Source organism: Malus domestica, chromosome 07 (assembly GCF_042453785.1).
Source record: "Malus domestica chromosome 07, GDT2T_hap1".
NCBI classification, from domain to species: domain Eukaryota; kingdom Viridiplantae; phylum Streptophyta; class Magnoliopsida; order Rosales; family Rosaceae; genus Malus; species Malus domestica.
The window spans coordinates 6,309,537-6,320,719 of record NC_091667.1 but is presented as its reverse complement, the minus strand read 5'-3'; the positions used below and the strand labels follow the sequence as shown (position 1 = coordinate 6,320,719).

At 34.4% G+C, this 11,183-nt stretch overlaps 1 protein-coding gene across 5 annotated transcripts; it reads left to right on the top strand.

Annotated features, from left to right (window-relative positions):
* The first annotated feature begins 394 nt into the window (after positions 1-394).
* On the top strand, positions 395-9,307 carry LOC103410048 (protein GLUTELIN PRECURSOR ACCUMULATION 3-like). Of its 5 annotated transcripts, none has more exons than XM_070825185.1 (17): positions 461-663; positions 806-903; positions 1,794-1,851; positions 1,940-2,075; positions 2,179-2,207; positions 2,338-2,434; positions 2,522-2,577; positions 2,703-2,810; positions 4,289-4,345; positions 4,942-5,033; positions 5,587-5,671; positions 6,442-6,594; positions 7,144-7,235; positions 7,435-7,614; positions 7,723-7,826; positions 8,703-8,793; positions 8,949-9,307. In XM_070825185.1, the coding sequence occupies exons 2-17, from the start codon at positions 895-897 to the stop codon at positions 9,006-9,008; spliced, it is 1,407 nt and encodes a 468-aa protein (XP_070681286.1). In that variant the 5' UTR covers positions 461-663; positions 806-894; the 3' UTR covers positions 9,009-9,307. The 5 variants fall into 5 exon arrangements, with proteins under 5 accessions (XP_008347040.3, XP_008347039.3, XP_070681286.1 ...); XM_008348819.4 differs by having other exon boundaries at positions 7,432-7,614; XM_008348818.4 differs by lacking the exon at positions 1,794-1,851 and having other exon boundaries at positions 395-663.
* The last annotated feature ends 1,876 nt before the right edge of the window (positions 9,308-11,183 follow it).

The window sequence follows — 11,183 nt, the reverse complement described above, 5'->3', positions numbered from 1 at the left end:
AATTTTTGTGACACCCTCTTATAGGCCGCATTCCCCATTATACTTCAATGGCTTGAACCATCTAGTTTTAAGTTTTCCTCAAAAATCATCTTTGCAAAACGTTACTCAAATTTGAAAACCATTTCTCAAAAAAATTGGGTGTCATTTGAGTGTTTTCTTAAAATATCATGTTTATATGTAAGTTTGCCTACAAAAAGATGTCTTAATAATCTTTAACGTGTCTTATTGTTTACAAGGTTGATCCATAAATACACACTTGTGCGTCAAACTTATGACGAGCAATTATTATAACACATGCACACTACTACTATATTGTAATATTTCGAATCAATGATACAATGCTATACGGAAAATACTCACGCATAACATATATTATTAACACACGGTGACGTTATGGAAATGACATTGTAGTGTAACTTGTACCGAGATGGAGCAAAACTAGGGGAACAAAAGTTAAAGAGGACTTGCCCGTTCTCACACGATTGCCAAAGGTCGTTTGTTCTGAACACGCATGACTGGGTTCGAGCTTTCTCAACACACAGCCTGGTGAACTCTATTTGGTGGGCAAGCGACAGTGATTAGCACAGCGAAAGAAGAGAAAATGCATTACTGGGTTCGAGCTTCTTCCTCTGATTTTGTTGGAACACTTCCTCAACCTCGCAGGTAAAATTCTCTCTCTCTCTCTCTCTCTCTCTCTCTCTCTGTCTCTCTCTCTCGCGTATATATATATATATATGTGTGTGTGTGTGTGTGTTTATAGCTTTCAAGATTTCCCATTTGAATTTTGGTTTCCTTTAATTCTCAGCGGTCACACGGCGGTGATTGTCGGTCGATCAAAGGTGGTTGTGTTTGGAGGCCTTGTAGAGAAGAAGTTTCTCAGCGATATCGTGGTCTATGACATTGGTACTTTGTTTCCCACTCTCTCTAATTATCTCTATTTGCTAGACTTCATTTTGGTTTGCTCTATTTATATTGGTATTTGTCATCTGGGTTCTCCGAAAATCGATGAAATTATGTAAATTACTCTGTCCTGAATTTCTGGGTTTTCTTGGTTCAACTGTTTTGTTCACTTATACAGACGATCTTGATTTATATAATTTTTTGTTTTGACATAATACTCCAATGTGTTATTTGAAATTTATATATATGCGAAGACTAACGCAGCGAGATCAGGAGATAAAGGATCCGATAAGAGAATGATAACTGGATTCTGGAACCTACCAGGGTTGATGTAAGTTTCAAGTTTTCTGATAATGATTAAGAATCAGGATGTAGGTTATACTTACTAATTAAAAAAATCAAATTCATTAATTAACCAAACTCAATAACAAAATAACTTTTAAATTGCTTATATAGATGGAGTTTCAAAACATAACATCCTGAACAAAGATTGAGTTGGCTTTGTATAGTATATAGCTATTAGCATGGATTTGCATAATTTGAATGGTAAAGGGGCTTTTGAACTTCTCCTTTATAAATTTGAGGATCTTACAAAATCTTAAAAGTGCTTCAGATATTATACTATTATTTGTACTTCTTGGAAATCATCTTTTCTTGCATGCACGATATCCCCGTGTGAAGTCACCATGTTAGGAACTTCTTACTATTCAGCATTGTTGCAACAATGTTTCCCTACATACGTTCTAGTCCTACACGTTTTTGTCATAATATTTCTTTTACATAAACTTGCCTGACTTAGTTTGAAGGATCACTTTGTATATAATTCATGTTACGGTAGCGAACAGGTGAAATAGACCTATACTTAAGTAAACGGAAACTTGTATTTATTACAGAAAACAATGTGCACCATGGCAGTTCAAGTACAAATGCTTTTGTGGATTAAGGTTTTCTGTGAGTGGGAGTTCACTTGACTTTTTGTCAATAGATTTTCACACAAGTTTGACTATAGCATCTCAATGTAGGCCTGTTACTTTTTCAGATAACAAATTATGGTATCAGCCAGAGTGCACTGGTGGCTCTGATGGACAAGTTGGTCCAAGCCCACGAGCATTTCACGTTACTGTTGTGATTGATTGTCATATGTTCATCTTTGGTGGGCGTTCTGGGAGCAAGAGGTATGTTCACATTCAATACATATCTATCTGCAGCTTTCTGCTCTATGACGCTAATACTATTACTTGACTGCAAATGGTATTACTGATATTGTTTGGTTTTCAGGTTAGGTGACTTTTGGGTCCTAGATACTGGTAAGAATCTATTTATTTTGTGCTGCTGATAATGCATGAGAATTATACCTACTTGGTTTAATGCTTCTTTTGTCTTCCTTTGACTGATGAGTAATCAAATATATATTAAAATAAATTATGTTTGTTCTAGATATATGGCAATGGACAGAGTTGACAAGTTTTGGCGACTTACCTTCTGCACGAGATTTTGCTGCAGCTTCAGCTATAGGAAATCGGAAAATTGTAATGTGAGTATATCTTTTGTCTTACTTATTTATTAGTTGATATGACGGTTCTATAGTAACTTTTGTTATGTTAAATATAAACAAATGCAGGTATGGTGGCTGGGATGGTAAAAAATGGTTGTCAGATGTGTATGTCTTGGACACAAGTAAAATCTTTTCTCTATGATTTTGGAATTATCTGTTATTTTCTGCTTCATGTTTGATTTAGTAAATTTGTTGAAATGGTCATAAATCAGTTCTATCTTGATTTGCTTCCTTAATCCTTATACAGTATCGCTAGAGTGGATGGAGCTGTCAGTTACTGGGTCATTACCTCCACCCAGATGTGGCCATACAACTACCATGGTTGAGAAACGGTTGCTTGTTTATGGTGGCAGAGGTGAAGTAGCATGCTTTAACTATGTTGATGATTGGGTTCATAACACTTCCTTTCTAGTTTGATTTCATTTTAATTTGTAATACATATCTCTCTCTGTTTGTTATAGTTTTTTTTATGAGAGTTTACCTCCATTATGGTTAATAGTATAATTTGCAATCATTTACTGTTTCTTCGAGAATGATATGACAAAACTTTCTAGTTTGATTTTATTTTAATTTGTAATACATATCTCTCTCTGTTTGTTATAGTTTTTTTTATGAGAGTTTACCTCCATTATGGATTAATAGTATAATTTGCAATCATTTTCTGTTTCTTCGAGAATGATATGACAAAACTTAATTAGAGTTGCATTTAATCATTTTGCTCTTCTATATTACAAGATTTTTGCTATTAAGACAAGAAAAATGATATGATTGAAAGCAATGCTAATTCATGAAAGTATTTCCCCCCCATTATTTAGTTGAAGTTGAGAAATCAAAATAACTAATTCTAAAGCTGTAGTGTCTTAGAGTTTTGTCCTAATTGACTCTGTTATTTTGATGTAATTTCTTTGATGGCTGTTTATTATTTTTAGAGATATCAGGGTTTATGGAGAGTGTGTCCTCTGTTTTGTATTCTTTCATTTCCTTTAAAGTTTCTTATCAGAACAAAATATCATGCAAAATTTCACGCCCCATAAGGCCAACCTAATTACTTGGGGAACAATGAATTAATTGGTATTATCATGTACCACACGGGATCTTCCCATTAAATGTACTTGTGAATTCTGAAGGCAGACCATTCTTTCCATGGGATATCCCCTTTAAAGATAATTTCAGTGCCTAGTTTCTTGCACTAGCCATTTGGGATATCCCCTTTTTAATGTTTGAATTATTTGGTGTAACAAACTTCTACAGTCTACTTTTTAATTGGCCCCATGACTACTTTTTGAATTAAATACAAGGAGATGCAAATTATTATGGTTTTTTTTTTATCCAAAATGGTCCCTGAGATTGGCAAATTCCTCACTTTAGTCCCTAAGATTCAAAATCGATAGAAGTGTTCCCTGGGATTGTCCACCGTCAATCCTTTTGGTTATTCTGTGAGAAATCTTCGTTAAATTGAGGGTGTTTTTGTCAAATCAACCCTTCCCCTTGAACTAGTGGTTTCTTCAATTTAACGGAGATTTTTCACAGGACCAAAATGATTGACGGTGGACAATCTCAAGGACTACTTCTATTGATTTTAAATCTCAGAGACCAAGTGAGGAGTTATGCCAATCTCAAGGACCATTTTGGCTAAAAAGCCAATTATTAATAGAAATCTAATCAGTGTTCAAGTTCGCTGATTATTTTTTTTGTTTTCTTCCTCCTTTCCCTTTCGTTCTTTGTATTGCTTATAAACATATATGCCAATCTTTGCAATAAGGCAAGCATAAGATGCTTGGGTTTATTTGTGTACAATCTAGCTGACTTGAATATTTGTCTTGACTTTCATAGGAGGTGGAGGTCCAGTACTGGGTGATTTATGGGCTTTGAAGGGTCTAATCGAAGAAGGTTAGCAGTATATTCCCTTTTTCTATGGTAGCTTACTATTTCGTCATGGCTTATCCTTTTGGTTTTACTTAGTTCTCATGTTTTTTGAAAATTGCTTTATTTTGTCGGATTATTTTGTTACATTTTATGTTTCCTCTCTGGATAACTGATGTGTCCCTCTTAGAGCACTTGTCAAAGTGATGAGTATTCTCCTTCTAATGCTATCCAAATTACAATTAGCTTTTTGCTGCATCTGTTTACACTTGGACAAATTGAGTTTTAGCCACCCAAAGACACAATCATCTTAGTTTTGTTTGTCTTCCAAATAGTACTGTAAGGAATTTAAGGATTAAGAAACCATTTCTCTATTTTCTTATCTCGGAAGCAATCTTTACATTGTATGCACCTGGACATGTTAGGCTATCATTTTTCGTCTCATTTGTTATTTTAGCTTGACGTTTCTTCTTATCCTTTTTTACTCAGATTCATGAGTTTAAGCTTCAAACATGTCAATTCATAAAACTCATTATATATGTGTGTCTATATATATATATATTATTACTTGGTTTTCAGTTATTCAACTTAATTTTGTGTTTCATCTTTCTTGTGGAGGGTAGAGAATGAAACACCTGCGTGGACCCAATTGAAGCTTCCAGGACAAGCTCCTTCTGCTCTGTGTGGCCATACTATTACATCAGGAGGGCACTATGTAATTGACATTTCCATACTATTTTTATTAGTCTCTTCAATATACTTTCTTCAGGGATGACTTCTACTTCATTACAAGTTAATATATTTCTGTACTGTTGTTATTATGGTCAACCTGGTTTGGGTAGGATACCCTTAGTAACAGCAGAAGGATTGTTATAAGCTTGATTAGTTAAGTTTACATACATGTGATCTCAGCTTGGCATGTGTGACTGAAAGCATAGGCTCTTTTTTTCGTTGGCGATAGATATCCTTACTTGAAAAAGTAGTATCAAACTTCCTTAAGTATCAGATTTCATTTCTTGGTTACTTTTACAATTATGTTGCATAAAAATAAAATCTTAATGTCTGGATCTTAGAGTAGCGAAGAAGTATCAATAGTATCTAACAATGAGACTTTTTGGCCAAAACAAGCACTCCAGTCCTGTATTGTATGGTTCTTGATTACAACAATCATATTTGTATTGATGACAATGGAATTATTACGTCATGATATCTGTTTGCTTTTCTTTATCGTTTAATCTTCACACTATTTTCTTGATGTCCTTTTGAAGCTGTTGCTCTTTGGCGGCCATGGAACTGGTGGCTGGTTGAGTCGTTATGACATTTATCACAATGACTGCATCGTTCTAGACAGGGGTAATTGATTCTTGCCTTTTCTGTTGGACTATTCACTTAACTTTGCTGAATGCGCCACATAGTATTGATTAACCATTTGTATTTTACCATGTTAATACTCTCGTTTAATATATTCGTGTAGCAAAACAATACAGATGCTAGAAAAATTTCAGTCTCTCAGCACTCTTACTGGGTTCACTTTTTTGTCTTTTTAATTTTTTTTTCACTTCTAAAAAAGAAGTGAATTTCTTTTCATAGTCCACTGACATACTGCAATCTTCAATAGCCCTATCCTTGTGTTTTTATAAAATAGATAGGGAATTATATGGCAGAGAGCGAGAAAGAAAGAAAATAGTAGTGGTTCAGATACAACTAAAATCAGAAAGCAGAGCTCTTATTGATTCTCAACATTGAACCGGCTCATCAAATGAAGAATTAAGGTTGGTGTTAGTATTTTGTAATTGTGAGGCAAGAACAAAGGCAAAAAAAAAAAAAAGGTCACTGGAATCATACAGAGAGGACTTGGGTATGACCACTGACATCCAATGCTTAACATTGAAACATGAAATATTATGGATTTGCATTATTGAGATAAAATGAGGATTACTTTAATGAGTAAGAAACTATCTTCTTAATTATATATTTGTGGATAACTCTGTGTGTGAAACATTTCTACTTTTTCTACATGTTCGATGCAATTGTTTTTAATTGCATCATTCTTTTCCAGAATTTGGTTCAAATGCTTTGCATCTTTAATGCAATTATTTATATTTCCTTTTTCCTTCTGGAAGTGTCTGCACAGTGGAAGCGCTTGCCTACTGGCAATGAACCTCCTCCTGCTCGAGCATACCATTCTCTGACATGTATGGGTTCACGCTATCTGCTATTTGGTGGCTTTGATGGAAAATCAACTTTTGGTGATCTCTGGTGGTTGGTTCCTGAAGGTATTATATCACCTTCGTTTCTCTCATCAGATAATTTTCTTTATGGTCTTATAAACCAATTCAGTTAGGTTATGAATAATCCTCTATGAAGTTCTCATAGACTTGGTATCTTGCTAAATTTTCTGCGACAAGAAAAATGAAATTGGTCTGTGGTCTTATTAACTCTTTTTTCTTTGCTGCAACGCTTATGAAATGTTGCATGCAATTGTGAAAATCTAATGAAAGAGTTTGATATAACGTTTAAACAAATTTGATTGATATCAGACTCTTGGAAGTTTGTTTGGTTAGGATGGGCAGGCTCCAAAGTTATCTAATTCTTGTAACTGAAGAAAAAAGTTGAGGAAAGAAGACTTAGAATATTGCTTAGTGAAGGAGAGAATGGCACAAGCCCTATTAGCTAAGAAAGACGTTTTACGATCCTTGCTGTGTAGTTATCCAAGCAGAAGCGGACCTTGTATTTCCTTTTTATTTTATTTTATAATATTCATGGTGTTTGAATTAGAACCTAATTCTAACATGTTATGATTGTCACTTTTGCTTGTTCTGTAGAGGACTCCCTTGCAAAGAGAATACTTGCAGCTTCACCAAATATCCAAAATAAGGATGTGGAGATGGGAAATGAAAATGTCCAAAACATCAAGGTGTGCTTACAATTGCCTCCAATTAAGTGCAACTTTTAGTATGATTTTATCAAACTGCCTTCTCATAAAACCATAACTGGGTTGGTTCGGTTGTTATTAGGTAATTGTTTTTCGAAAAGTTGGGCATGCATGCATATCTCACAAAAGTACTGGTTTACTGCTAGAGTTACTTTGTAACCGACCCTTCTAATTTTAGCAGGAAAGCCAAATGGAAGAATCTGCTGTCTCGGAGTTACAAAAAAGATTAGGAATATCTGTTTCTCTCCATGGTAATGGGGTTCCAATTGTGGATGAGGTGGAAGACAAAGAATTCATTCAACTGGCTTCAAATTTGGTTGGAGAAAGAGTCTCTAGTGATGAACAGGTTTCTGGTGTTCAGGTAGGGTATTTTACCATGCATCAATTAGGTACTTTTAAATGTCAAATGCAATCGGTTGTGTGAGTGAAAATTCAATGTGAGTGAAAATTCAATGAAAATACAACTCAGGCACTTCGTGAACACTGGAGGAAATCTACACCAAGGCTTATCCCACTTAAGGAGCTTGGACCCTTGCTTCGGGACTACCAACGCCTGATTACTCGTCGTCTTCAGTAAGAACATCTTACACCATAGCTTATGATCAGCCAAACTTATTTCAGGATTTTGTTGTTAGTTTATTATTAAAAAATTTCTTGCTTAACATTAAGTGGCTAGTTCACACGATCTGCATTTGACCTTTGGTTGTGCACATCGTAATCACATCATCTTTGATTCTAGGTCTTGGTCCCCACATAGTATGCGGCGCAACATGAGTTGAGTGTGTAACTTAGGTACAGCATTATGAGTATAGAAAATACATCACAGTTAAAGAAGGGTCAGTGGGATTTTTGTGCCCTCTCCTAGTTTTGCTAGTTTAGCTAATAGATGACTCCTATACTCAAAAAACAATCTTGATGATATACTCCTACTAAATAATGCTACCGAATAATCGAAATAATGCTGCTTGGAGTCCTCTCATGGTAGGAGAAAGATGATTCTGTGAAGCATGGTGCAAAAGAAGGCTTAGGGTTTAGGAGTAAGACGATACTCTATCAACAGGGGACGTTGAGTGAGTCGTTTGGAAGTTGGCTACTGTAAAATGGACACCAACACTAGTGCACCAGATTGTTTTTGTGAAGACAAATCTATTAGACATCCAATAACCGAAATGTGATCAACTTATCATTTTTTTTAATTGGCAAAATTGAAATTTCGACCAGTCCAGTGGCATCTCAAATGTTTTGGTCTCTGTCCCTGTCATGTTAGTTCTTTTCCCCCTAGAATTTGTGGAGATGGACACAAGTATAGAATTTGTCTTTGTCCACGGGGAAAATAACAGCGTAAGTTGTATTTTAACCCATATCTGTCGGTTTCTCATTTGTTAACTTGGTTGATTAATGTTTTCATCTTCTTTTTCTCTTCATGGAATTTTCTTTGTGGCTATATAGGGTGAATAGTGGATCTGATATGCAGTTCGTCGAGTCCAGTTTTCCTGGAAAAGCGGCTTATGGCTTTTACCATATCAGAAATGTTAACCAGGTACAATTCATGCTTAGTTATGCAAAGCAATCAAATTAATTATTATGATCACATGGTACCATATTTTCCTCCATCTACAAACTTTCTAGTTTCTGCTTATATTCTTTCCTTTATTTCTCTTCTCATATTGTTTTTAATTATATCGTGGTTTTCAGTTGCGTCTGGATGACATCCCAAAGCTGCTGGCAGAGTACAAACAACTAGTTTCAAATTAACGGACAGAGCTGGAAAAAGGAAAACGAAAACGACGTCGAACTTTAACGATCCGAATCGTCTATTTTTCAAGTTATACTTCATAGATAATCCTGATCAAACATAAAACCAGAATAAGCCACTGTAGGTGTGACCCACACTAGGAATTAATGGCGATTTAGAAATTTGTAGAATGATAATTGATAAGGTGACTACATAATTAAGGTATATTAGTGTATTATTTTATGTGGTAAGTGATATATAAAATTAACATCTAATGCTATAAATTTATTAATTAATGTGATATGTATACATTATTATATGAGAGGATGTATTAATACGATTACCTTAGCATTTTCATTGTTTTTAAGATGACAAGAATATACTAAACTTTCCCTCTTTACTTTTCTTCCACTTATGAGTTCCACTTAGCGCATACATATTTTATAAAGAAAACACTTTATAAAAGAAAGCACATACATAGTTTATTAACAAAAACGGAGTAGGATCCTCTTGGATCTTCTTTGTGGGGATTCGAAAAATCAATCAATCATGTTCGTTCATCGTCCGATTATAAATTATTTTAAATTTTAAATTTTAAATTGATTATAAATAGTATTTAAAAAAAACTAACCGTATGATATACGATAAATGGACACGATTAATTGATTCCCTGATCCTTATAAAGAGGATCCGGAGAGGATCCTTGTCCAACAAAAACATGAATAAAATAATTTGAAGTTCGAACCTTCTAGTTCCTTTTGAGTTTTACCTTAAAGACCTTTAAGATTTATCTGAATGTCTTTTATAGCAACTAAGTAACTCAAATGTGAAACCTTAACCATTTGTCATTGTCATTTTAGTGTATTGTCTTTTGTAGTAAGCTTATTTTATTAACATCTCACATATTGTTGATTAAACCTCAGATATTTAATACATTCCATATTTGCTTTTTCAATTAAAAATTATCTTAATACACCAAGCATGCTCTCTCATAATACTCTTACACCCCACATTCTCATACACCTAATATTTTTCACATACACCCCACATTTTCTATACACTCCCACATTCGTCAAATCTTATAATACTTATTTTCAATTTTTATAAAATAAATTGACTTAGGATTAAAACCCTAACATTCTTTAAAAGGAGAATTCTACAATTCAGTTTGTTGAGCTTGAGTTTCATTAATTGGATCATCATAGCCAATCTCCTTTTCTCTGTTTCTTAAGCCTTTTGCTAACAAAAAAAAAGGATGCTAAAAAATGACAACTGGGAGGAACCTAACAAAGCAAAAGTAAACCCCAGAAGATGAATAAGAACGGAAAAGGTGTTGCTGGGTTGGCCTCCTATGAAATTGGGTAGTATGGAAAGCAAAAGCAAGCTTAAATAATTACCGATGTCATTGAATAATTAAAACAATGACAAATATGAAATTTTACCTCATGTGAAGCTTCTGAAATATTGATATTGTGTTCCATTCATCAATTTTTTTCTCAATCAACATGTTTATAGTTTCAATAGTTAGAATTTTATTCAACAATGGAATGGAGGGTGGGAGAGATTTTGATAGTTGAAGAAGATAAATAATACGTTAAAAGTAATTTGGGGTGTATTTAGAAATTTCTTATTTTCTTTAAACCTCATAAGGTTGAAATTATCATTGCATAGTAGGTTACATAAGCCACCTAATATTAAATTTTAATGTGAGGTATATTTAACATTATGTGAGATGCTAATAAAAAAAGCCTTTTCAGTATCATGTTTCTTATTCTGTTTTCTTAGTACATTTAAGTGTCTTGGTCATTTCACTGTCCTTGAAATGCAGATCGAGGAGTTCCTTAGGTACCGTTTGGTACGCAGACGGGACGAAACAGATGATGTAAATATTGAAAAAGATAAGGAGAAATTTTGTCATAAAATGTTATAAATTTGTGTTCCACGGATGTGGAACGAGTCGTTCCAGGGGGAAGAGGTGGAACGAAAAATCAGCCAAATTTCGTCCCATGGGACAACCCGTTCCACAGTTTTTAGGCGCACCAAACGTGGGACGGAACGGCTCATCCCGTTCCATCCCGTCCCGTCCCACGTACCAAACAATACCTAAGCAAACTTGGAATTTAATAGCAAGGACGAAAGTTTTTAGCACAAAAGAAAATTTTTAGCGTGAGACTTACATAGAATGAATTCACGTT

Bases quoted from the DNA above. Each gene is read 5' to 3' on its own strand.
- LOC103410048 (XM_008348817.4), top strand. From the start codon at position 602: ATGCATTACTGGGTTCGAGCTTCTTCCTCTGATTTTGTTGGAACACTT. The intron at 2,208-2,337 runs GTAAGAATCTAT...TGTTTGTTCTAG, and splicing joins CTTTTGGGTCCTAGATACTG to ATATATGGCAATGGACAGAG. The intron at 2,578-2,702 runs GTAAAATCTTTT...ATCCTTATACAG, and splicing joins TGTGTATGTCTTGGACACAA to TATCGCTAGAGTGGATGGAG.